The 26,593-nt window shown below is 63.7% G+C and overlaps 1 protein-coding gene across 1 annotated transcript; it reads right to left on the bottom strand.

Moving 5' to 3' along the window:
- Nucleotides 1-1,575: 1,575 nt before the first annotated feature.
- On the bottom strand, nt 1,576-11,756 carry CTSD (cathepsin D). Its single transcript, XM_033861449.2, has 9 exons — nt 11,595-11,756; nt 9,374-9,533; nt 7,226-7,349; nt 6,642-6,760; nt 5,014-5,240; nt 3,250-3,372; nt 2,734-2,878; nt 2,541-2,639; nt 1,576-2,461 (listed from the first exon to the last, which is right to left on the bottom strand). Exons 1-9 carry the CDS (start codon nt 11,663-11,665, stop codon nt 2,294-2,296), a joined length of 1,236 nt encoding a protein of 411 aa, XP_033717340.1. The 5' UTR covers nt 11,666-11,756; the 3' UTR covers nt 1,576-2,293.
- Between the last annotated feature and the right edge of the window lie 14,837 nt (nt 11,757-26,593).

Genomic DNA, 26,593 nt, shown 5'->3' with positions numbered 1-26,593 from the left:
GTGGGCTCCGGAGAGCTCAGCCCGAGGCTGGGTGTCCTCCAGGCGGGAAGCGCCCACCGGACGAGAGCCAGTGTTTGGAGCGTCCGAACGCCAGGCCCTGTGCTGGGGTCCTCATCGTGTCCATCAGGCCCAGCGCGAAGAGGTCCCTGTTGTCACCCTCCTTCCCTAGACAGAGACTCCAGGCTCAGGATCGGGTCACAGAAGCTGGGTCTGAGCCCAGAGTCAAACTGCAGGGTCCGGAGAATCCCGGCCGGCTGAATGGGTCCTCCGGGGGGCAGCGCAGGGCGGCTGCACTGGCCCGACTCTGGGCAGGACATCAACGCCCTGATGGTCTGGGCTAGGGGCTGGGGGCTCGCCCTGCACTAACCCACACAGTGTCCAGGGGTCTGGGGCGTCCCGCCACGCTCGTCCCCGTGTTCCAGAAGGGAGGACCCTCCAGCTGAGGGTCGCGGTGAGCAGGGCGGGTGGAGCAGGGGCCCGTGAGTCGGTGAGCCCCTGCTGGCCTCGGGTGGTGGGAGGCGGAGGGGGACAGAGTGGAGAGCAGGCCCGGGATGGTCAACGGGCAGGGGGTGAGGGGAGGGGTGCGTCCTCCCTGGCAGCCCTGTCCTACAGCCCTGCAGAGCTCTGCCAGCTCCCAGCTCGAGTTTCAGGTGCAGAGAACACCGGGCACGTGTTCACGACTCTCGTAATTCTGGAAGGCGCTTGCTAAGGGCTCAGCTCTGGGGTGCAGCCCCCGGGCCCCCTGGGGCCAGGTCAGTGACAGCCACAGCCCTGCTGGCTGAGAAGGCACCAGGATAGCGACAAATGTCACATCAGCCAGACCCCTACACCTGCAGGGGGTGGGTTCCAAGGAGTCGTCCAGAGTTACCCATTCCTGAAGAATCTGCCCACCACCAAGTGTTCACAAACTCCTATTCATCCCTCAAACCCCCTGGCTGTGCAGCTGCTTCTGACCACTCCCGCCTACCCCCACCAAACAGGCCAGACCAGCCAGGAAGTCACTGTGGCCTGAGGGGATTCCTAACTTCAATCCCTGCAACCCCAGGACTCCAGGCTGGCCTGCTCCAGCATCGGCATGGCTCACACACAGAGATACGGCTTCCAGGGGCTGTTGAAGAGGCCCAGATGAGAGGTGGGCTGCCCAGGTGGCACCAGCCTCATCAGGCCTCTTTCCTAGGCCGGAATCATGTGTGCAGGGGGATCAGGGAACACTGCCGGGCCCCACTGCTGGTGGAACATTTTCCAAGGAAACATGGAGGACACTCACCTGGACCTGAAAACCATGCCTCCATGAAGGTACTCACATAAGAAGCCCTGTGCTGTGCCCCACCCTGCTGATCACTGCTCCAGGCCCCCATACAAGCCAGTCCCCCACCAGTGGCGTCTTGGCCACGAGGCTGGGCAGGAGGCGAAAGTCTTGGGGTCTGGGTCTGTGAGCCAGGCCCAGGGCAACCCCAGAGGTGCACCCCAGGGTAGCTGGGTCAGCCCTCCCTCTGAAGTGACAGCAGGGCATCTGCCACACCAGCTCCTTCCCCACCACCCTCCCCACCAAGCACAAAACACGCCGACACACAGTAAGAGGCCTAGACGGATTTTATTTTCATGCCAACTTTGCTCCCGGCAACTCAAGAAGGGGGCAGCCGCAGGGAAGCCCGGCACCAGCCCCCTCCCCTCCTACCCCATCCCCAGGCCAGAGAACACCCTCAATGTCCTCCACAACGGAGTCAAGCCCCAGGATGACCCCACCGAGGCCTCACAGGACTAGCTTTTGTCCCCTGCCACCCCTGCCAGCTCCTTCCAGCTCATCCTCAGGCCTCAGCTGGCCCCTTCCTTGCCGGGTCTAGGGCAGACGGGTGGGGGCCGCAGTGCAGGGCGCCGGGCCCCAGCTGCACGGAGGGGCGACAGAGTGCAGCCTGGCGCTGGGCGGTACCGGGTGGCCAGGCCCCCGAGGTGCAGGCTGGGGAGGGAACTACCCCGGGGCTGGGGGTCCTAGGATGCACAGCGCCCAGCGAGCTGGGTCTTCCAGGTTAGAGAACGGAGCCTGTGCACCACAGCCACCCACTGGCTCCGCCCCCCACCCGCCCCTCCAGCAGACAGACAGACAAGCAGGCAGCATTTCCGAAACCAGGGAGGGGGAAACCACAGAAGGGAACCCGGGCAGCCTCCAGAGAGCTGTGCTGTGAGTGCGAGTGTGAGTGTGAGTGTGTGGCGGGGTGGGGTGGCCGGGAGGGCAGGGCTGAGGCCTTCTCCTCCTCGACCCTCCTCCGGACTCTGCCAGCGGGCGGGGAGCCAGCTATGGCCTGGCAGCCTCGGCCAGGCCCACCCGGTTCTGGTCGCGGTCGAACACGGCATAGTAGCGGCCGATGAACACGTCGCCCAGGATCCAGAGCGGCCCGCCGGGCGGGGGGATGTCCATGCCCATGAAGCCGCTTAGGCACATGGTCCTCCCAGCCTGCGACACCTGTGACGGCCAACGGAGGTCAGCACCCAGGCCGCGCCCTTGGGTGTGCTCCGCCCCACGCCCCCAGCCCCCAGCTCACCTTGAGCGTGTAGTCCTCTGGGGACAGCGTGTAGTCTTTAGCCCCCAGCTTCACGGTGACCTTGGGCAGGCTGGACACCTTCTCGCAGGGGATCATGTACTAAGGGGGGACGAGGAGACGCTGCATGTGCAGGGGGAGGGGCACGGCGGCCCGGGGTGCCCGTCCTCCCCACCCGGCCCCGCCGCCTGCTCACCTCGCCCTGGATCAGCGGCACGGCCCCGATGGCTTTCTGCAGCTCCCGCACCTCCTCCACGGGGCCCACGATGAGGGAGGTGCCCGTGTCCACGATGGCCTCACAGCCCCCCTTACACAAGGTCAGGCTGCTGCCCACGTCTACCCTGCAGCGAGGTGGTGTGAGTCCCCTCCCAGGGCCACCTGGAGACCCCGCCCCCACTGCAGGACTCAGCCCAAGCAGAGTTGGGTGGGAGGGGAGGGGAAGGGAGGCGGCTGGAGAAGCCAAGAGCAGGGTTAACAGTCCCCTAGGCAGCCTGTGGACGAGGGGACACTGGCTGGAGCCCGGGTACGAGAGCTCGGCTGGGCACCAGAAGGTGGCCAGAGCACCTAGGGCTGGCGGGACACAGGGTCCAGGCCCACCCTGCCCGGCCCCCCTCCACCGCAACAAGGCCCTGCTGAGTGCGAGGCCGGGGGCGGGGTCCCCACAAGCCACGCCCCCTGGGGAGCCAAGGGAGGGGCCCGACCTAGTACTCACTGGTCCATGTGGACCTGCCAGTAGGCCATGCGTGTGACGTTGTGGTAGATCAGCGAGCCTTTGTAGTACTTGGGGTCGGTGCCGCCCAGCATCAGCTCACCCCCGGGCTGTGCATTTGGGTCCCTGAGGGGGAAGGAGGGAGGGAGTCTGCTGCCCTGCCCACCCCTGCACCAGGCGTCCAGCCCGAGGACTGGGTGGACAGGCACAGGCTGGGACCAGGTCAGAAATCAGGAATGGGAGGAGCGATCTCAGCAGGTGCCCCAGAGCAGGACTCTTCCTGGGCGGGCAGGGGTGGAAGTATCCAGAAGGGGGGAGGGGCTCTGATCCTACAACCAGTGTGGACCGCAGGCCAAGCCCCATCCTGAGCAGAAGAGATCCTGCTTGGGCCTCTGGGCTCCTGGTCTGCCAGCTGAGGACGGCCAGGGTCAGGCCAGCAGGCAGACGAGAACATGAATGCTAACAGCTCCAGGAGCAGGGACCTTACCTGCCTGGAAGAAAAACCAAGGGCTTCCAGTAGGTGCCGGCAACCCTGAGAGAAGCTGAGCCAGCTGTTCCTGCCCCAGGCCCTTTGCACCTGCTGCTCCCGAGGATGACCTCCATCCAGATCCTTCCATGACTCGCTCCCCCTTCGGATCTCAGCTTTTGACTCTCCCCACCTCTCATTTACGCTTATATTAATACTCTGAGCTCAGCACGTCTGCCCGGCTGTCCCCAGCACTCAGAAACGCCTTGCTGAGCTTGTCCTTCCGCCACCACTGTGGCCTCCACCTCCGTCACCTCCAAAACCCATTGTGTGGAAAGCAGATCTCACCTCCAGTGCCCCTCCGCACCCTCAGCCCTGCCCTTGCAAGCCCACTTCCTGCCTCAGCCCATCACCCGGGGAGTCATAGCGCTGGGCCACCCGTCCCCAGTCCCAGGCCTGGCCAATCTCCCGGGTCCACTGCACCTCGTCTGCCTCCCCTGGACCCAAGAACTCAGGGGGAACGGCCCTACTGTTCACCTGCACCCCAGCATCTAGCAGGTGGCCTGGCCCCAAGTAGCTGCTGAGTATTTGCCACTGACCTAGCAAAGGACAGAAGGCAGTTCCCACAGAGGCCAGGCCGAGGGCTCTGGGCTGGAATTCCGCCAGTAATGCCCGGGGTCAGACCCCGGGGGGGGGCACGTAGGGCTCGGTGACCATGAGCAGAGCTCAGGGCAGCGGCCACCCGGCCCACGCCCTGCCGCAGCCTCACCCTCAGCACAGCTGCATCCCCCTCCCGTCTGGGCTCCCTCTCGAGGCCCGCAGCACTGTCGTCCTGGGAAGAGGCCGGGAACTGGAAGAGTGAGACCCCTCCCCAAGGACCCCCTCCCCAGCAGCACCCCTGGGGAGGCCTCCCACATGACATCGCCCCAAGCCCTCCCCGAGGTCACCCCCGCAGGAAAACCCTGGCCCTCTTGCCTCCAGAACTCCTGTCACAGATTGAGGCTCGTGGCCTGGTCCCCTGTGGGCCGAAAATGACCCAGGGGCTAAGACCACATCTGCCCATCACCAGGCCCGGGAATGGTGGGCAGACTGACGTGGGGGGGAACCCTGCCAAGACCCCGGCCCAGCTCTGGCTCTCCAAGATCCCAGACCCCGGTGAGACACAGCCTTCTGGAGGGGCTGCCTGTCCGTCTGTGAGAGGGCGCCAACCCATCCTGCAGTCGGAGGTCAGGAGCTGTGACCCAGCGCCTGGCCGGGGGCCACGGGAAGGGCCAGCATGACAGGGACTCGCCCTAACCCACCTGTTCAGGTAGAAGGAGAAGACGTTCTTGTCCACCAGCTTCTGCTGCATCAGGTTGTCAAAGACAGGCACCACGCCGTTCACGGAGATGCGGGGGTAGGCCATGCCCAGGATGCCGTCAAACTTGGCTGCGATGAAGGTGATGCCCGGCTGCTTGGTGGCCTCCCCGAAGGTCTGCCTCTCCACCTTGATGCTGCCCAGGCTCGACAGCCCTGATTTGCAGGGCACCTGAGGGCCACGGCGGCGGGGAGAAGTCAGTGGGCCACGTGGCCCGCCAAGCCCAACGCTGGACCCGGGGCAGCCCATCACCTCCCGTCCCTGCGAGGGCAGCCACGGCTACAAAGCCCAGCTCAGTCGGTGCCTGTCAGGTAGCCCACAGGAGACTCAAGAAGGGCAGAGGACCCAGAAGAAAGGGCTGGCAACCCCGGCCGGACACAGGTGGGGACAACAGGGGTGCGGGGCCCACACCCTGCCAGGAATATTTCAAGGATAGATGCAAACGGAGGGAGGAGGGAGGGTGGGGTTGTGAGCTCAGGCTTTCCCACCCACAGCTCTCCCTTCTGGCCTGTTCCTGCCCTTGGGGAACCCGTGACCCGACCCAGGACTCAAGGCCACACAGCCCCCCCGCCCCACCCCTGCCCCCCCCCCGCCACCAGGAGCTGCAGATAAAGACAGCACAGGATGTGGGAAGAAATGGCTGTTTGGGGCTGAACCTAGGAGGGGAACGTGCTGGGTGACATCCCATCTCAGGCCCAGAGAGAACGTGGCGGAGGGGCCCCTGCAGATAAACCTGGGCAGGCAGATAAGGAGGGGGAGGGGTGGCCCACAGGGAACCACAGTGCCCCTGCCCCTCCCCCCACGCCTCTGCCATTCCCCCATCCAAGTACTGCAGTACGCGGCCTTCCCGGGGCTGGGGGCTGCGAGGGGACCATCTTCTGCTTTGCTCCTCTTCCTCTACAAGTCCCAACCCGGGCCCCTCCTGCGGCCTGGCCCCAGCAGCTCCACCCCAGAGCTCGTGAGAGGCGCAGGGGCACGGGCAGAGCCCACAAGGGCCCCTCAGCCCTCCCCGGGGCAGGTGGGCACATCCTGCAGGCGCCCCCTGCCCCCCAGCCACCCCGGCTGCTGCCCACTCCCGCCCAGCATCCTCTGCAGGTGCCCCTCTGCCAGCAGCTCCAGCTGCAGGAACCCCGGCCATGCCTGACCCCATCACCCAACGGCATCTCAAAGCCAACACGTCAGCACGGGACCCCATCTTCCCACTGGCTCTTCCACCCGGCTCTGTGGCCAGGGGCCTCACCACTAACCACCCACGGGGGTCCTGGTCCCAGAGCCCTGCCCAGCACTCTTACACCTGTGCCTCAATGGCTCTCTGCCCACTTCCCCTTCCGATCTCCCAGCTGTCGTCCACCCCGTCCCCGTCCCCGTCCCACTACCACTTCCTCGCCACCAAGCACACTGAGCTCCCCACCTCTGGGCCTTTGCTCAAGCTGAACCCCCAGGCCCCTCGCTCAGCTGACCACTGCTCGCCTCCCGAACTAAAGAGCCCCTCTGGGGAGCTGGCACAGACCCCTGCCCTGGGGTTCAGAGGGCAAACCCCCTCCATGGGGAGTGGCCCAGAGACGCACTCACCGACACGGTGTCCTGGCTCAGGTACCCGGACAGGCTGCCTGAGCCGTAGTGGATGTCGAAGGATGTGCCGTTCTTCACGTACGTGCTGGACTTGCCGCTGTTGTACTTGTGGTGGGTCCCTGCACCGGCCGGGAGCCCGTCAGGCTGCCCGCCGGGCCACGACCAGACCCGCTGGGCACCCCCGCCGCCTGCTGCAGCCCGTCCACCAACCACCCTCCCAGCTCGCTCCATCCTTGGCTCCCACGGTCCCAGCCCAGATGCGAGCAAGGGTGGAGACCCCAGGGAGGGAAGCCTGTCTGGTGTGGCCGAGAGGTGGGAGCTGCGAGCTGCCCACAAGGTGCCAGGACAGGGCCACCAGAGGTCTGTGCCTGCCCACCGTTACGCCCCAGGACTGGAGGAGGTGGGCTGAGGCTGGACAGCTGAGCCCTAGCGCCCGCGGGGACAGCGCATGCGGGAGAGGGATGGAGGGCTGCATGCCCCTCCCCAGGGCCGCTACCCTCCTGCGTCCATGGCAGGCAGGGGCTGGGCCCAGCCCTCGGTCTCCCTCTGGCCACCAGGGAGAGGCGTGGGACAGGCTGACTTACAGCAGGCGATGTCCAGCAGTTTGCAGTGGATAGACGGGACCCACAGATTGGAAGAGCCGGTGTCGAAGACCACCGTGAAGCACTGCGGGGGCGTCCCGATGCCGATCTCCCCATAGTACTGGGCCTGGGTGGGAGGTAGGGTCTGTCAGGGCTAGGGCAAGGGGCAGCCTCACCTCCCCACGGGGCCCAGAGAAGGCCCGGGCCAGGGGAGGGGCCCAGGGTCAGATCTGCTGCCTCGGCTGCCCACCCCCACCTGCCCCTCCCGAGCCCTCGGTCCTGGTACCCATGGGCACTTCGGGTTCCAGGGCCCCTGGGGACCACCCCGTCCTGCCTGCATGTGAGCTGGGGGACGACCACCCCACGGGAAAGCCCCAAAGCCAGCAGTGGAGTCAGTGTTGCGAGAGGGTTGAGACGCCTGCCTGAGGACCCTCTGTGACTCACGGGTCCAGGGCCCCAGGAGGGAAGACCTCCTCCCAGCGTGGGGGTCAAGTCAGGGCCTGACTCTGGGGCCTCAGGTTCCACGGGGCCAAGCCTGGAGGGCCCCCAGGCAGAGGGATCTAGGTGGCCGAGGGCGCAGGCTGAATCCCTCACTGCCAGCCATGCTGCCTTCACTGCTCTGGGCCTCAGCGTTCCCACCTGCACACAGGGCAGCAGAGGCTGCCCCGGGGGAGGCCCAGGTGCTGACCAAGGGCTCAGGTGAGCATGAAGGGGGCACGTGGCCCTTGGAGCCTCCCAGGGAAACCCCGTCTTTGGCCCTCTCGCAGGTCAGAGGACGTGGGCGTTTTTGTCTGGAGTCATCTGGGCCTTGCCTCCCGGGCACTCCCTTCCCCAGGGAGGGAGGGAGGCTGGGCCACCAGTTGCTGCAGGATTCTGGCTCCAACCCCTCCAGTCGTCTCTTGCCGGCCACTTCGGCAGTCGCTGACTCATGACCCGACAGAAGTGGCCAGACTTGGGGGAGGGGGGGGGGACGGGGGTCAGAGAATGACTCAGCAAATCTCTGTCGTGTGTGTGTGTGTGTGTGTGTGTGTGTGTGTGTGTGTGTGTGTCTGTGTGTGTGTGTGTGTGTGTGTGTGTGTGTGTGTGTGTGTGTGTGTGTATGTGTGTGTGTGTGTGTGTCTGTGTGTGTGTGCGCGCGCGCGCCCTGGGGGGACAGGAACCAGGAACTGGTCCGTCAGGCCCCAGGCAGACGGCCCCTCTGACCAGCCTGATCACATGCCTGTGAGGCCACAGCTTCCTGGCACGGGTGGGGCTCCAACCAGGCAGGACAGAGGGCAAGGCCACCCGTCCCAACCCTAAGTGGACCAGAGGATGGATGGCAGCAAGGAGCTGGCTCCCCGAGACCCCGGGGGCGGGGGTTGCAAAGAGGATGTCACCTGGGCAGCCCCAGAGGTACCAGGCTGGGGCCCAGGACCTGGCCCCAGCTTGCTGTTTGGCTTCCAGAATGTTCCACCTCTGGGCCTGTTTCCCCCTCAACGGGCAGTGGGCATACGGGCTGGCCGCTGACCGAAGAGGAAGGTAGGGCCCAGGGACTGGGCCACAGGTTGCCCCAGGCCTTCCAGCAGAATGGGCAAGAGCACAGAAGCTCCAGGGCAGTCAGTGCCGCCTGGGCACACAGGCGATCCAAGCTCAGGGACCCCCAGGCCCCCACCCACAGACTCTCGGGCAGGCCTGGGCCCGATCCTGGGCTCCTCCGTGCCGTGCCCAGCGCCCTCATCCGTAGGGGCTGACACAGCTCCCCCCAGGCTGACTGCCAGGATGAAGACGCCGGCCCAGCTCTGAGCTGACGGGGGCGGTACGTGGGGGAGACGCCAGGGAGGTGCCAGGGCCGCGCAAGTCAACCCTCTCAGCCCCCGGGGACGAGGACCAGGGCGGGCAGGGGAGCTGGGGAGGATGCGGGAGGTCAGAGCCCTCAGTCTGGAGGGGGTTGTGGGCAGCAGCCATGGCGAAGGGCATGGCTCAGAAGCCCCTCCCCCATACCATGCAGCCGAAGCCCCCAAAACCACTGGGGCTGAGAACACGAGTATTTCACCCAAATCCGCGCTGGCTCACAGAACTTAAGAGCCAGCCCCTGTCTACAACTGCGTCCGTAGTCAACCCGCTCCCCCAGCCCCTGGCCGCACCCCCCCCCCCGCCCCCACCAAAACTCACATCCATGTAGTTCTTGAGAATCTCAGGAATGGGCCCCTGGGTCACAGTGGGCACCCCCTGGGAGTATTTTGAAATGGGGCCCTTGGCGATCAGGTCTTCCATGGGGCCCCCCATTTCCGACATGGTCCGGCGGATGGATGTGAACTTGTGCAGCGGAATCCTGTCAAGACAGGGGTCCGGGCTCGTCAGGGCCAGCTGGCTGCCACCCCACCTGGAGGCTCCCACACCCACATCCAAGCTGGAGGCCCAACCGCCCCCCCCAGACACCTGCACCCCACTGTCCCTACTCTGGGCCCGCTCTGGTCTCTTCTGACCAGTGCGGGCTATGAGGGTGTCGGTGGTCACCTGTCACGTCTGCCCAAAGCCCTCCGTGGAGTCCCATTTGCCTGGCCCTCTGGCCAAACCTGCCACTCTCCACGCAGACCCCGCGTTGAGATGGTCCCAGTTTACCCATCTGAGTTATGGGGTGGCCACCTCCTGCCTGTCAGGTGGGACTTCCAGGCCACCCGCTCCGAGAAGCCCTCCTTGCCCACCCCCCAGTCCCCCTCACATGACCCCGTTTCCTTGCAGTCCTCACCCTAGGCCGCACTGAGCCCAGCGGCTCTCTCCCCACACAGGCCGAAGGGGGGCAAGGTTGGCGCCTGGACCCTGGAGGCGGGGGCTTCCAGGCCTGCCTTCCTCCGCGCAAGCCCCAGTGCCCCCGCCTGGAGCACCCTTCCCAGCACACATGCCAGCCTGGGTGGCCCACCCAGCAGGAGGGAGCAGAGTGAGGGGCCCTTCTCCATCCCCAGCTCCCCAGGGGTCTGAACCCACCCCAGGAGGTGGGAGAGGAGAGCCACCAGACCAAACAGAGCTACTGGATGAAATGTCTTCCCAGCTCTGGGGACCTTTGAGTTCAAGGTCACAGCTGGCTCTTCCTCACAGGCCAAGGGCGTGCTCCAGGAAGATGGGCCTTTCACCTCTTGCCTAAGACCAGAGAGGCTGGAAAAGCCTGAGGTTCTTGCCTGGGGGGAGGGAGGGACACGCCCTCCAGCAACTAAGGAAACAGGTGCCTGCGGTCCCATAGGATTGCGAGATGTGAAGGGCTGGGGTTCAGCTGCCCCAAGAGGCCCCAGGCTTCCTTCCCCACTGCCGTCCACCCCCGGGGGAGGGCCTGGGGCTGAGGCCAGAGCAGGCTCAGGCCTGCAGGAGCTCCGCCACAACTGCTCCAGCTGGGACTACTCGCCCCCAGGCCACAGCGCACACAGGCGCCCACACAAGCCAGCCCTTCGGCAAGGCTCGGTCCGCTCTGGCCCCAGCCAGCTCCTGCAGCCCTGAGACCTCACCCACCTGCCCACAGGCAAAGGCCCACAACAGAGGTGGAAGCATGCCTGCCCCTGCCGAGCACAAAGGCCCCGCGGGGGGTGGGGGGGCAAGGGTGGGGGCAGGAAGGGGTGGGCGCACCGCACCCCTCCCCTGCTGGGCGAGCAGGCTGCCTTGCAAGGCCGGGAGGGTGGGGGACCCTCCGCCTAGCTGACACAGCACGGCACAGCCCTGGACCAGGCCCGATAGTCCGTGGAGTCACTGGGCCCAGTGGAGCCCCCCAGGCCTGAGGAGGGCATGGTCCTCACTGGGGGCGGCTGGTGTTGCTGCGACAAAGCCCCAGCCCCAGAGTGGGGGGAGCCGCCCACAGCCTGGTGCCGGCTGGGCCGTTCTCCCAGACCCACTCCTTAGGCCGACTCCCTCTGACTCCGGGACGTGTGGGTCTCCTGGTGTCCAGAGGGTCTCCCAGCCGGCCCAGGACCTATGGTAAGATCTCATGGGACACACCAGGTGAGACCACAACCAGTTCACATCTAGTAAAGGCGACCCCAGGCAGGAAAATGACTTGCCCAGGCTCAGCGGGCTCCTGGGCCTACCCCTCGGTTTCCCGACTTCCACCCGAGAGCGGGCCCTGAGTACAGGCTCCCACCCTGCCTGTCCTGGGGACGCTGGGTCGGCCCAGTCACAGCCGCCCTCCCTCCTGCTTCCTCCGGTCCCCCCAAGGCCGACCCCATGGTGGTAGAGAGGAAGGGTCGCGGGGCTGACGGGGTCTCTGGGCGACCCCGCACCTGCAGAGGTCCCCCCGCCCCGCCCGAGGGTGGACCCTGCAGTAGTCCGCGGGGGCGGCAGAGCCGCATGCCGCGCGGGGCGCTCAGGCGGTGCCCGGGAGTCACCGGGGCGCGCGAGCTGCGGGGCTCACCTGACGAGCGCGGCGGCGGGCGCGGCCAGCAGGCCGAGGGCGAGCAGCAGCAGCAGGCAGGGGGTCTGCATGGCGGCGGCGACCCGGTCGGAGCGGACAGTCCGAGAGGTCGCGCACTTATAGCCGGGATGACGGCGCAAGTCGGGATGGATCAGCTGACCGGCTTGTTTGCACCCCGGCTGATCACGTGGGCCGCCGGCGGCGGCGCGGGGGCGGGGCCGGGGCGGGGCGACCCCGGGCCCGGAACAGACTCTCCGGCTCGGGCCCGCGCACGGCGGGCGGGCATGCGCTCGCCGCCCGTCCCAGTCGGGTCCTGCCCTGACCCCCCGGGAATTACCGAGACCCGGCCGGGGCAGAAGGGGATGGGGCCTGGGACCACCCCCTGGACACCTTAGCCGGGCGACGTCCCCGGAGCCGCGGGTCCTTCCCCGCCCCAGGCGCGCGGTTGTGCAGGGCGCCCTGCTCCATCCTCCCCCTCCCCCTGCTCCCTCCAGGGGCGCCCCTGTCCCTCCCACTCTTCCTTCACCCTGGGAATCTCCCAGGTACCCCCTCTGGAAGCTCCAGCCACCCTCATCCTCCCTCTCCAGGTGTCCACAGCCCTCCCACCCCCCAGTACCCCTCCCCAGAGCAGCACCTGGCCTGGCCCTGCCCGGGTCACCCTAGGCCCTCCTTCCTGTGTAACCCGGCACCGCATCGTCCCCACCAGGCCCCAAATCTCAAAGGATGCTGTGGCGGGGGGAGGGGGCGGGAAGGGAGGGAGGTCTCGGCCGCAGGTACTCCCGATCAGTTTTTACGGGCCTCAGGGGTAGGAGAGCCCCTTGCTCTGGCCAGTGCTCAGCCCTGACTGAAGCCACAGTGACCCGGTCAGCAACCATTCCTTCCTGCCCAGCCTGCTCCCCAAGGAGAGGGCCAGCTCCATCCCTCCACCCTCAGTCCCAGCCAGAGGAGGAAAGAATTTGGACAAGTCATTTCAGAGAACGTCATGTCAAGAAGGAAATTAAACAGGAGAATGTGCTAGGAAGTGACCGCTGTGGGGGGCGGGCCTCCCTGAGGAGGTGACATTTGTGCAGGATGTGAACAGTGAGGAACCTTCACAAGGGGACTTGCCCAGGGCACTTTTTCGTGAGTGGTCCTCCCAGCTCCCCCACTTAAAGGGGGGCAAACAGGTTCTGTGGCTCACAGAGGCAGGGTTAGAATTCCCGTCTTTTCTGTAACCACTAAATAAACCAGAACCCTGACCTCAGCCACCATCACCGCCTCCACGCTGGTCAGCCTGATGGCTACAGGTGAGTGACCCCCGCCTCGCCCTACCTCCGTACCCAGCCATCACATAAATACTGGGTTCCCTGCTGTGGTTCTAGATGTGAGGACTGAAGCCGGGAGCAAAGCAGGCACACATCCTTGCCCTCGGAATCTGGCCCCGCGCCCTCGGGTCCAAGGCTGTCCTCCGTGCAGGCCCAGAAGTGGGGCCCTTGCACCAGGCGTTATCCCCTCCCTCCCGGCAGGCCAGTATCTTGGAGAGGTCAGCCAGGTCCTGGGTGGGCTGGAGTCTGCCATACAGTGGAAGGGGTCCCAGCTGGTGTCCCCTGGGTCACCGTGCTGGTCCTGATGTCTGGTGGGGACACGATAGCGTGTACCTGTGGTGCTCAGAGACAGACGTCTGAGAAAACACACGTTCAGAGTGTCCTACCTGCTTCTTCTTCAGAGGCATTTCTGAGGCCCCTGGGGGGTCTGGGCAGGAGGCAGCGTGGGTGATCGGAGGGGCCAGAAGCTTGACACGGCAGCCAGTTGTGTCTGGCCCGAGCTGGTGGGAGCCAAGCTGACATCCTTGGTTTTCCCTGAAGGCGGCAGGGGGCTGCCGAGAAGGGACCCTCTGCTGGCCCAAAGGGTGGAGAGGCCCTCACCCACTGCGGAGGCCGTCTGTCCATTTATTACAGAGCAGAGATGCTCTCTGTGCTGGTCCCCAGCCCAACCCTTGATGCTCCAGGAGGGAGAGCCCAGGCCCAGATGTGTGTGTGTGGGGGGGGTGTCCTGCCCAGGTGAGTCGAGAAGAGTAGCCCCTTCTGGGGGCTCCTCCCTTTGACCTCCGCTCGGCATCTCGTGGGTCAGGCCCTCTGGGACCCTGTGCATCCGTTTTCCCCTCCCAACATGTGACTGTGGGGCACCAGCCGCATGCCAGGCGAGCTCTGGGCGCTGTGGAAATCATGGGAACAAAACAGGATCCCTGCCTTTGTGGAGTTTATACTCCAGGCAGGGGAGACAGAAGATAAAAAGACCGCTTACACAGGTCACTGTAAGGAGATGATGAAGGGAAAGTTGGGGCAGAGGAGGGACGGCAAGTGACAGGAAGCGGGTGTTGCAATCGGAGAAGCCTCGTGCAAGCACGTTAAGTCAGCTGAGCACAGGCAGAGCGGGTGGAAGAGATGAGATCAGGGGTCAGAGCGGAGCTTCCCTGCCAGGTCACTCGGACGTCCAGCCACCGAGAGGACCCCGGGTGGGATGAGCTGGAGGGTTCTGAGCACCACGCTCTGGCCGCCCTGCAGAGCAAGGCGAGGGAGGAAGGGCGACCGTAGACGAGCTTGCAGGCTGGGGCCACCATCCACGTGGGGGCTGAGGTGGCCTGTACTGGGGCGGTGGCCAAGGAGGCTGTGAGAAGCAGCTAGATTCTCACAGGGATGCACTTTTGAGGCAGAGCCTGTGGGCTATGCTGATGGATCGGGAAAATGGTGTGCAGTGGAGGGATTAACACTGACGCAGGTGTGTGCACAATGGCCAGAAGGATGGCATGTTAGCGGCCAAGGTGGGGACGGAGGCGGGAGGAGGGACGGGGAGGGAGACGGGGAGCTCCGTTTCAGATGTTTGTGACATTGGCAAGATGCCCGGGGGACATGCAGTGGCACTGCTGAGTGGCTGCAGCTACTGGGCTTGGGAGTTGAGGAGAGAGATCCAAGCTGAGACAGAAACTTGAGCGTCATCAGTACTCAGCACTTTCTAAAGGGTGAGATCAGATGCCTGAGGGCTCCCAGCTTTATGTGGTTAGAGAATCAAGGGGGAACCAGCAAAGGAGACAGCAGGAGCCGCTGGGGACAGGAGGAGTGCCCAAGGAGGGTTGTGGCCCGCCTATGGGCCGGGGGCAGGATGGGACTCTGCACCGACCACGGGACTTAGTGACTTGGCCTGGAGGAGAGCAGTTTCACTGAAGTGGCAGCAGTGATGTTTAAGAGAGAGCAGCTCTTGTAAAGACCCGGTGATCGAGACAGTGTGGTATTGATGCAAAGACAGGCAAATAGATGGGGGAGCTGAACGAAGGAGAGCCCTGCACTCCTGCAGCGGGGAAGGCTCTCTTCTCAATGGACGTGCAGCGGGATGGGAGGGCCTCGATCCCTCCCTCACACCACACACAGCTGTCAAAATCCCAGGTGGGTGAGGAAGATGGTCAATTCCTTAGGTCAGTTAGATCCATGGTAAATGCATCAGGGGGAAAACGACAAAGGAGGCCGCCTTCATGATCTTGAAACCAACAAAGATTTGTTTTTTAAATAGGAAATGCACAAACCCCACCAAATCTGTGAAAAAGACAGACAGGATTAGGCGAATGAGAAGAGAAGGAGAATGAGAAGAGAAGGCATCCAAAATACGTGGAAACTCTTGAAACCCAACAGTCGGCAAGTGCGCAGGATCAGACGCCCCAGCAAAGGAGGCGTCCGTCCAGAGGACAGAGAAGCCCGTGGAGAGACATTCACGTCAGCAGGGAAACGCACGTTAAAATGGCAACCGGAGGGGCTTCCCTGGTGGTCCAGTGGTTAAGAATCCGCCTTCAGGTGCAGGGGTCAGGTTCAATCTCTGGTCCGGGAACTAAGATCTCACACGCCGCGACTAAGCCCATGTGCGCTAGAGCCCACGCGCCACAACTAGAGAGAAACCCATGCGCTGCCGCTAAGACCCGATGCAGCCAAATAAATTAATTAATTTAAAAAAACCGAACAGAAAGCCGTCAACCAGATACCTCTACACACCATCAGAGCGGCCAAAACCTGGACACTGACGGCACCAGGTACCGGTGAGGGTGTGAAACAGCGGGAACCCGCACCCATCACTGGTGGGAACGCAGGTGGTGCCGTCATTTTAAAGGAAGACGGTTTGGTGGTTTCTTAAAAAACTAAACCTGCTCTTACTATATGATCCAGCAGCTGCGCTCCTTGGTATTTACACAGAGGAGCTAAAAACTTCTGTCCACACAAAACCCCGCACACAGATGTTTATAGCGGCTTTTTGCGTAATTGCCAAATCTGGAAACAACCAAAATGCCCTTCAGTAGGTGGATGGATCGATACACTGCGGTCCATCCAGACAATGGAATGTTGTTCAGCGCTAAAGAGAAGTGAGCTATCAGGCCATGAAAAGACGCAGAGGAAACATAGAGGCATATCTGTAAGTGAAAGGAGGTAATCTGAAAAGGCCACACGCTCTGTGATTCCAACTGTATGACATTCTGGAAAAGGCAAAATCATGGAGACAGTAAAAGAATCAGTAGTAAAAGAACCGGGGGTTGGAGGAGGGGAGGACGGGAGGAGGGGAGGAGGGGAGGAGGGGAGGACGGGAGGAGGGGAGGCGGGGAGGAGGGGAGGAGGGGAGGAGGGGAGGAGGGGAGGCGGGGAGGCGGGGAGGAGGGGAGGAGGGGAGGAGGGGAGGCGGGTCAACGGGCAGACTCAGTAGAGCCACTATTACAGCAGTTAAGAGACTCTGCATACGATGCTTCAAGTGTAGATACAGGACATTATGGGTTTCTCAAAACCCATAGAATGTACAACGCAAGGAGTGAACCTTAATGTCCCTCCTTGTGACATTAATGTTAATGTCACTCCTTGTGACTCCTTGTGACATTAATGTTAATAACAATGTATCAATATCAATAATGTATAATAATAATGTATCAATATTGGCTCATTGATTTTAGCAAATGTATCACTAATGCAAGATGTTAATAATAGTGGGCACGTGTGTGTGTGTGTGTGTGTGTGTGTGTGTGTGCGCGTGTGTGTGGGGGAGGTGAGTTTATGGGAACTCTGTACTCTCTGCAATTTTTCTGTGTATGTAAAACTGTTCTAAAAAATAAAGTATTAATAGAAAAAAGGGCATCAATCTCTCTCAGGGGAAAAGTGATAAATTAGTCTATATCAAGATTGATAACTTCTGTTTCTCAAAAAACACCGTGTTAAGAGAGTGACGAGGCAAAGCCACAGAGAGGGAAAAACCGTTTTCATTACACAAATCTGACGAGCAACTAGCATCTGAAATATAAAAGGAGCAGCAAACCCATAAAAAGGCAAAACCTAACAGAGCAAAGCAAACCAGGAGAATGATCTGCTAGACGCTTCGCACACAGGCACAGGGAACCAGGTGCCCAAGAGATGGGAAAAGTGCTTATCTTCCTTTGTCATCAGGAAGGTGCCAGTCAGATCCCAGGTAGGGACCTTACACACCCCCCAGAGTGGCTCCAGTGGAAACACCGGATTAGCTAAGCGTGGCTGAGACGTGGGGCAGACGGACGTGCCAGGGAACGGGGACCGGCCCTTGGAGGGCCATGTAGTCCCGTCCACTGGAGCTGGTCCCCAGCTGTCCTGGTCAGCGGTGCACATCCTGGCTATCGAGGCAGGTGGAGAACGTGACACCATAGCCCCACGAGGAAAGCCCCGCGGCCCGTGGAAGCTTCGTCCCCAAGGCTGGAGGGGGTGGGCGCTCCATGGCACAGCTACAGGCCCGGAGGCCACACAGCCTGCAGGGCGAACGGTAACCACAGGCCACGCGGTGGACCCTGCAGATGCGGGGTGCGGCTGCGGCAGGGCCCCTGGTCCTGCTGTCCTCACCTCCCTCCCATCAGTTTGCGAGGTGAAGGGTGGGGGCTGCAGATGGGCAGTGGGCTCTCTCTGCCCTGGTCTCCCTGCCCCAGGCTCGGGTCTGGCCCGAGGCTTGGAGCCCCCAGCCCTGTGTGAAGCTCTGAGCCTGCTGCTCCCTGGCGCCTGGAGGGAAGGAGGGATGAGGCCCCTGTGAGCCCAGCAGCTGAGAGGGACGGTGAAGGGCAGAGTGGGCAAGGTGCTCCCGGATGCGGCCAGAAGTGGTTTGTCACCAGGTCCTCCCTTAGGTGGGTGGAGGTGCGGCTGGGCTGCTGGGTCATGCCTCTCCCTGTCCTCACTGCCCCGCCCACCTCTAGGGCCTGAGTCACCCTGCCCTCAGGCCCCCAGAGCTGGGCCACCCTGACCCCAGGAGGGAGGGGAGGGTGCAGCCCCTGGGGCCCCAGCCATAGGCTCCGGCTAGTAGTGCTGCCGGAGGGAGGGAATTAGCTTCAGATCAGCTGATCTTGGACAGGGACCCACTGGTGGGGGAAGGGTGGGAGGTGTGAGTGGTTGGCAAAGTTAGGGCAGAGGAGGGGGTACCCGGGCACAGGTGGAGGATGGGTGGGTACATGCTTGGGCACAGGTGGAGGATGGGAGGGTCCATGCCCAGGCACAGGTGGAGGATGGGGGGGTACATGCTTGGGCCCAGGTAGAGGATCAAGGGGGGGGTCCATGCCCAGGAACAGGTGGAGGATGGGTGGGTACATGCTTGGGCACAGGTGGAGGATGGGGGGGGGGTCCATGCCCAGGAACAGGTGGAGGATGGGGGGGGTCCATGCCCAGGCACAGGTGGAGGATGGGGGGGGTCCATGCCCAGGCACAGGTTGAGGACGGGGGGGGGTACATGCCCAGGAACAGGTGGAGGATGGGGGGGTCCATGCCCAGGAACAGGTGGAGGATGGGGGGGGTCCATGCCCAGGAACAGGTGGAGGATGGGGGGGGTCCATGCCCAGGCACAGGTGGAGGATGGGGGTCGTCCATGCCCAGGCACAGGTGGAGGATGGGGGGGGTCCATGCCCAGGAACAGGTGGAGGATGGGGGGGGTCCATGCCCAGGCACAGGTGGAGGATGGGGAGGGTCCATGCCCAGGCACAGGTGGAGGATGGGGGGGGTCCATGCCCGGGCACAGGTGGAGGATGGGTGGGTACATGCTTGGGCACAGGTGGAGGATGGGTGGGTACATGCTTGGGCACAGGTGGAGGATGGGGGGGTCCATGCCCAGGCACAGGTGGAGGATGGGGGGGTCCATGCCCAGGCACAGGTGGAGGATGGGGGGGGTCCATGCCCGGGCACAGGTGGAGGATGGGTGGGTACATGCTTGGGCACAGGTGGAGGATGGGGGGGTCCATGCCCAGGCACAGGTGGAGGATGGGGGGGTCCATGCCCAGGCACAGGTGGAGGATGTGGGGGGGCCCAGGCACAGGTGGAGGATGTGGGGGGGCCCAGGCACAGGTGGAGGATGGGGAGGGTCCATGCCCAGGCACAGGTGGAGGATGGGGGGGGTCCATGCCCGGGCACAGGTGGAGGATGGGTGGGTACATGCTTGGGCACAGGTGGAGGATGGGTGGGTACATGCTTGGGCACAGGTGGAGGATGGGGGGGTCCATGCCCAGGCACAGGTGGAGGATGGGGGGGTCCATGCCCAGGCACAGGTGGAGGATGGGGGGGGGTCCATGCCCGGGCACAGGTGGAGGATGGGTGGGTACATGCTTGGGCACAGGTGGAGGATGGGGGGGTCCATGCCCAGGCACAGGTGGAGGATGGGGGGGTCCATGCCCAGGCACAGGTGGAGGATGTGGGGGGGCCCAGGCACAGGTGGAGGATGGGTGGGTACATGCTTGGGCACAGGTGGAGGATGGGGGGGTCCATGCCCAGGCACAGGTGGAGGATGTGGGGGGGCCCAGGCACAGGTGGAGGATGGGGGGGTACAGGCTTGGGCACAGGTACTCACATTTACCCCTGGTCCAGGGCCTAGGAGCCCTGGGTGCCCTGCAGGGCAGGGACCTGGCATGGCTGAAGTGCTCTCGTCCACCCTGATGCCCGGACAGGGTCATTCAGTGCCTCCTTCCCTGGCCTCTGCCCCCTGCACCTTAGTCCAGTTCTCCGCACGATGGAGAGAAACAGCTTCCAGGGCCCACAGTGGCTAAACGTTACCCTGGGAGTCCCCTCCCAGTGGGCTCCTGCTACGGCCTGCACCCCAGCCATGAGCATCCCCCAGTTCTGAGCCCAGCACGGGGCCTGGTTCTAGACCAGCAAGGAGCTGTGGGTGAGGCCTGGCTGCATGGGCAGGTGTCTTGGGGTGTCCAGATGGGCCCGTGCTACCAAGGATCGTGTGTGCATGAACGCTAGCGGGTTGACTGTGCTGAGCTTTGCGAAGTCCCAGATTCTGAGATGGAGACAGTACCCAGTGGTCTCTCAGGGCCTCAGTCCAGGCACTGATGAAAAGGAGACCAGGGTCCCAGTGGCTCACAAGCCCTCTGGAGCAGGCATCCCAGCCCCAAGGGTTGAGCCCTGAGCCATGGCCTTCCTCCATCATGGTTTCTCTGGGGAGGGGGGATGGGGCGGGGGCTGGTAGCCACATGGGGCCCTTGGGACCCCAGGAGCCAACATGTTAGGGACCTGCCTGGGCAGAGTGCAGAGCCTGCTGTGGCCGGCGTCTGGAGTGGCGGCATGCTGACTCACCTCCCCCGTGTCCCCCCCGACCCCGTTTGGTCAGGGACCCCTCCCCTCGTTCTCTAACAGAACCCACCTCACTCCCAGGTGCCAGCCTCTGAGCTGCACGCTGGGGACAAACAAGACAGAAGCAGACCTGCCTTCCTGGGGCAGCTAGACCCAAACCAAGTCCTCAAGCAGTGCATGGCCTGGTCACAGGCTACGGCTGATACTGAGGGGATGGCTGCGGTAAGGTGGCGACCACCATATGCCCTCCTGAACGGTGAATGGGAGCTGGACCGGGACGATGTGGGCCGCGGGTTGGGGGGGAAGAGGGCCTTTGGAGCTTGGGGAGCAGCATGTGCAAGGAGCCTGGGTGGGGGGCTTCCCTGGTGGCGCAGTGGTTAAGAATCCACCTGCCAGTGCACGGGACATGGGCTCGAGCCCTGGTCCAGGAGGATCCCACATGCCGCGGAGCAACTAAGCCCACGAGCCACAACTACTGAGCCCACGAGCCACAACTACTGAGCCCATGAGCCACAACTACTGAGCCCGTGAGCCACAACTACTGAGCCTGCAAGCCACAACTACTGAGCCCGTGAGCCACAACTACTGAGCCCATGAGCCACAACTACTGAGCCCGTGAGCCACAACTACTGAGCCCACGAGCCACAACTACTGAGCCCACGAGCCACAACTACTGAGCCCGCAAGCCACAACTACTGAGCCCGTGAGCCACAACTACTGAGCCCGTGAGCCACAACTACTGAGCCTGCGCTCTAGAGCTTGTGAGCCACAACTACTGAGCCTGCAAGCCACAACTACTGAGCCCGTGAGCCACAACTACTGAGCCCACGAGCCACAACTACTGAGCCCGTGAGCCACAACTACTGAGCCTGCGCTCTACAGCCTGCAAGCCACAACTACTGAGCCTGCAAGCCACAACTACTGAGCCCATGAGCCACAACTACTGAAGCCCGCGTGCCTAGAGCCCGTGCTCCACAACAAGAGAAGCCTCCACAGTGAGAAGCCCACGCACCGCAACTAAGAGTAGCCCCCACTCGCCACAACTAGAGAAAAGCCCGCACGCAGCAGCAAAGACCCAAAATAGCGGGGGTGGGGGGGGAAGCCTGGGTGGGATGGAGAGCAGTGAGCTCCAGGGATGCAGAGAAGCCCCCGATGGGAGGCGGGGAGAGTGGGGGTGTGGGCAGAGGGATGATGGGCTGTCTGGTCAGGCGGTGTTCCCAGTGGGAGCTCGGCCAGACTGTGGGAGGCCCCGGAGCAAGAGCCTTGCCTTCACTCACGGGGCAACGAGCACCCATGGAACAGTGGGAATCTGCCGTGCAGACCCCATGAGGCCGGCTCCCGGGACGGGCCTGAAGCCGTGAGAGCAGTGAGGACGTGCAAAGAGCAGAGGGCCCGGGAGTGACCTGACCACCAGCTCCTGCATGTGACAGTGGCCTGGGGGTTCTCCAGGCGGAGGGGATGGACCTGACTAGGATGGTGGCCTTAGGAATGGGACAAAGGGACTGACAACAGATACCGGGAGTGGTGGACGCAGGAGGGTGAGGAAGAGGGGGCAGGCTGCACGGACTGTTGCCCTGTCTGCTCCTCCTGAAAATAAGGGCACCCCTGGTTCTGGCGAGAGGCCCTGGGGAAGTGTTCCCTGTCAGTGTCCGGTGGCTGCCGTGACAGCCGCACAGACAGCACAGTCATTCCCCACCGCTCGCAAGACCTGACGTCTGAACTCAGCCACGATGGGCGAAAGTCAGAGTGTTGCAGGGCTGGTTCCTTCTGGAGAATCCAGGGGAGAATCTGTTCCTGCCTCTTCCAGCTTCTGGAGACGCCGCATCCTGGACTCGTGGTCCTTCCTCCATCCTCAGAGCCACTGGTGCAGCCTCTCCCTTCTCTCTCTTATAAAGACCCCCGTGATGACATTGGGCCCACCTGGGGACCCCAGGACCATGTCGCATCTCAAGATCTTCCGCTCGCTCACAACCTGCGGAGTCCCCTTTGCCGTGGAAGGTCACGCATTCACGGGTTTGGGGGACTGGGAGGGGGTGTTATTTTACCCCCCACACTGTCATTTGTTGAAAAGAGGAACATCGGGCTTCCCTGGTGGTCCAGTGGTTAAGACTCTGCACTCCCAATGCAGGGGGTGAGGGTTTGATCCCTGGTCTGTGAACCAAGATTCCACATGCCACGTGGTGGCCGAAAAAAAAAAAAAAGAAAGAAAGGAGGAGAGGAAGGAAGGAAGGAAGAAAGAAAGAAAACGGGAATGTTAAAGTGGTGACGAGGAGTTCAGTTTGGGGCCCAGAGGGTGTGCGGTGCCGGTGGGCTGGTCCTGCCAGGACAGGCGTCCCCAAGGCTCGTGGACATGTGGGGCAAGTTCAGAGCAAGGCCAGGAGAGGCGTGGAGCTGCGGCGGTCAGCCGGCGGGGGGGCTGGTGGAGCAGGATAGTGAGAGTAAGCGGGCAGGTGAGGGGGTGCGGGACGGATGCCCCGGAGAGGCTAAGTGGGATGGGCGGGTGGCTGGACCTGGGAGGCTTGCAGGACTGTGGGGCGGGTTGGTGCAGCTGGGGTGGTGGTCGCGCTGCTCTGCCCAGGTCTGCTGGGCCGGGCTGGGCCGGCCGGCTTGCTTGTTTTTCGGCGCCGGCTTTGTGAGTGTCGGGAAGAACTGTCTGCGGCTTCCCCGGAGCACTCTCGGGTCCTCCACGTGCCTGCAGAACGAAGGTGTGACTTGTGCCTTGGCGGCTGGAGGCCGATGGAGCAGAGGCGCGCCACCCAAAACTCTGCATTCAATCCACCCCCAGATGTGGCCAGGAACCCGCCGCCAGGCAGCTGACCTCCATCTACAGCCACGTGCTGGGCCAGCTGCTCCCAGGGAAGGCGCACTCCCCGACAAGAAGGGGGCCCAGGCTGTCTTGCCTCGATGTGCCCCAATCCACCCCGAGATGTCCTTAGAGCAGAGCAAGGGGCGTGCCCACATGGCTGTCCTCCTGAGGGCAGGGCCACGGTGACCCCGTCATGACCTCCCAGGTGTGGGTGCACAGGTGGGTGGGAGCCCATTGCAGTGGAGCCCAGGCATCGGCTCACCGGCCAGTCCCAGGGCCGGTCCTTCTTCCGGAACAGACCTGATCGCTCTTCCCGCAGCTCCCACCCACCCTCCGCCCACAGCCGGCAGTGCAGGGCCGGTTCCCAGGGGTGGGCAGGTGGCTGGCGGTCAATGCCCGCCTGCTCTCGGGACACCAGCTTCTCTGCAGCACCCAGCCCCTCCCAGGCAGCCTGACAGACGGGTCTGGGGCTGCAACACCCACTGTCTTTGGAGCAGTGACTCAGCAGAGCAGGGGAGGTGGGGTGGGGGGAGGCCTGTGTCCCGTGAACAATGCCCTGATTCTTCTGAGACCCAGCTTGGATTCTGTCGTAGCCAGTGCACGAGCTGAGGGGCGGGAGGGATGGGCCTCGGCCCACCTGGAGGCAAATACTGAGGCCTCGACTTTCAATCCTGGAGGGACCGGGAGCCACGGACTCAGACACCCCCCGCCCCTCCCCCCCCCGACTCTGTGAGTGACCCAGGGCTGTCCCCTGCACTTCCCCCATTCCCTGCCAGCAGGGAGCATGGCCCTGGAGCAGACTTCTCCCCAGTGGCGAGCCCTCAGCCCTCTGGGGTGGGTTCTTCAGCTGCCCCATGCCTCAGTCTCTTGTCTGTAAGATGGGGTCGTGCTGTGGGATCTCTCCTGCAGGGAGAGAGCACAGGGGCAGGTGTGTGGGGCAGGGCAGCCAGTGCTCAGGTGCAGCCCGCCCCCTCTCTGTCCCCGCTGCAGAAGCCCCAGGGGCTTTGCCTTCTCTGGTCACAGACCCCCAGGCTGAAGGAAGGACCGCAGAGGCGGGAGGGGCGTGGGGCCTGGGCTGGAGTGCTCAGGGCCTCCGAGGCAGGGCTCCAGTGTCGTGGGGACTCCGCAGGGCCGAGAAGCAGAGGGGACTGGGTGCAGCCCGGTGGGGCCAGGGGGGAGAGGAGGGCAGAGGCTGGCATGGGGCTGGGAGGCAGTGGATGGGCTGGCCGAGGGGAAGAAAGAAGGGGCCAAGGACACCTCCAAGAAGACGCGGCCACAAGAGGAGCACGTCCGAGGGGCAGGCTGAGACGCTGCTGGGACCCCAGCGGGGGCTGAAGGGCAGCACGTACAGGGTCTGGAAGCCGAGAGCAGGAGGTGGCCACCATGGAGCCGGCCGGTGGCCTGAGCGATGCTCTGATGCCTCCAGAGGGGGAGGCTGGGACCCTCCACCAGAGGCAGCCCTTGTGGCCCTGGGGACTTGCCGGGGGCAGCTCGAGTGGTCCGGTGGGGAGAGGAGATGCTGAGGTTGTGGTCCATCCCGGGGAGAGTGGCTACAAGGGAGGGGAGGGGGCCATGGCCAGGAAGTGTCCTCTGGGAGAGCCTTTCAGGGACGACGGCCTCTCTGCCGGCTTGGCCACAGGCAGCTGGAGGCCACTCCCCCCCAGAGCCTGCACCGAGTGCCCTCGGGGCCCCAGGCCTGCTAACCCAGGGCACATGACAGTGGCGGGGGGCTTTTTGCACGAGGATCGGCCCCGCCGGCAGCTTCCTTCCCTTTCTGGCCGGGGTTCTTGCTGTCTGTGTCGGGAGCCGCGGGAAGCTGCCTTGGCCTCAGGTTCCGTCCACTCCATCCCCAGGGGAGGCCGCCCCGCTTCTCAGCACAGCTGCCCACCCAGCACACAGGCCCGGTCTCTCGGGTGGACAGAGGCTCTCGGAGGCCCTTCCAAAGCGGCCACTTCCCGCGGCTCCTGCAGCTCCTGCCAGGCCCGCCTGCCCTGCATGTGGTGCCCCTCCTCCCCCGGCTTAGACCACGTCAGGGGCAGCACCTCGGCCTGGGGCGTCCCCCTCCTGGGGTGCAGACAACACGTGGGCGCCCAGACACGGGAGCTGTTATTACCCTGGGGGCGGGGGGGCAGCAGGCCGGTGGTTTCCAGGGGGTGGGACTCCTGCTGACAACACGGGAAGCCTGGGGGCACGAGGGAGGGCCGTCAGGAGACCAAGCTGAGAATGGGGTCCCAGCACATGGGGGGGAGGTGCGGGGGTCCCAGAAGCATCTGCCTGCAGACTGGTGTCCAGCACCAGCAGCCCTCACATCCCTGCACCTGGTTTCACCCACAAGCCCTTCCTCACCCCGTCGGGGTGACAGTCTGGGTCGCCCCCCAGAAACTGTAGCCCCTCCTTCCCGTGTCCACGGGAAAAGAGCCCCCTCCTCTGTGGCCTGGACAGGGTCCCTGACGGGCAGAGGGCTTGGGTGCCCACTCCGAGCTCCCCGATGGCAGGATACTCTTCCAGCCCACCCTCCACCCCCTTCACCCGCACTCTCAACCGGCCAATGGCTCACATCTGGGCCGGCGAAGACCCCTCCCTTGGCTTCCAGGTCTGAGGCAGCAGAAACCCGAGCACACCATGGAGCCCCCAGCTACACACTACTGACCCTCCCCCCGCCCCCCAGGAGAGGAAGCGTTACCCCAAGCCCCGGACAGACCTGCCAGGTGGTGAGCAGAGCCCAGGCTTTGAGCTCCAGCGAGACTGCCGCTGTGCCCCGTCCCGGCTCTGGGGGCTCTGCCCCACCTCTCTCCCACCTTCCTCCACCCCGTCCTGCCACTGAACCCCTTTATCCTCGTGCTAGGTTGAATAGTATCCCCCAGGGAGATCCAGGTCTGTGAGGGTTAATTTCATGTGTCAACCTGACTGAGCCATGGGGGTCCCAGATGTTCGGTCAAACACGAGTCTGGGTGTGTCTGGGAGGGTGTTTCTGGATGAGATGAACGTCCGAATTGGTGGACTCGGTAAAGCGGATGCTGGGACTTAGCCTCCATAATCACGGGACCAACACCTCATAAGACAGGAAGGTGGGGTACGGTAGCTAGACATCCTGTTGGTCCTGTTTCTCTGGAGAGCTCCCAGAACGTGTGGATATGTGACTTCACGTGGCAAAGGGACTTTGCGGATATAATTAAGGGAAGGATCTCAAGCTGGGACGATTCCCCTGGATTTTTGGGGTGGCCCCCAAATGTGCTCACGAGGGTCCTGACGAGAGGGAGGCAGGAGGGCCAGAGTCCGAGAGAGTCTGGAAGACGCGACGCTGCCACCTCTGAAGAGGGGCATCCTCTCGCCTCGCTCCGAGAGGCGGAGCTGCGATTCCATTTCACAGGGGTTGGAAATTTCACCCCGCAGGCCTGCAAGCCCTGTACTTGCACGCCCTCGAGACCCAAGAAAGAGCCCGGAGTCAGCGACAGAGACAGCGACGGTTTAATGGACGGGGGATCTTCCACATCCGAAGCGGGGTCCTGGAGCGACACCCCACCGTGCGTGGCAGACGGCGGGCAGGACGTGGTGGGGAGGTTACTGGCTGTGGGGGAGACTGACGTCTGTTTGGCTCATGGATTACAGGGAAACCAACA

The sequence above is a fragment of the Tursiops truncatus genome, chromosome 8, assembly GCF_011762595.2.
Source record: "Tursiops truncatus isolate mTurTru1 chromosome 8, mTurTru1.mat.Y, whole genome shotgun sequence".
Lineage (NCBI taxonomy): Eukaryota > Metazoa > Chordata > Mammalia > Artiodactyla > Delphinidae > Tursiops > Tursiops truncatus.
Note: the sequence above shows the minus strand (reverse complement) of the source record. Positions and strands in the feature narration are given on the sequence as shown.

Excerpts from the sequence above, each read along its gene's own strand:
- CTSD (XM_033861449.2), bottom strand. The coding sequence starts at position 11,665 with ATGCAGACCCCCTGCCTGCTGCTGCTGCTCGCCCTCGGCCTGCTGGCC. Across the intron at positions 5,241-6,641 it reads TGAGCCAGGACACCGTGTCG|GTGCCCTGCAAATCAGGGCT; the intron begins GTGAGTGCGTCT and ends CGTGGCCCTCAG. Across the intron at positions 3,373-5,013 it reads TTCTCCTTCTACCTGAACAG|GGACCCAAATGCACAGCCCG; the intron begins GTGGGTTAGGGC and ends CTTCCCCCTCAG.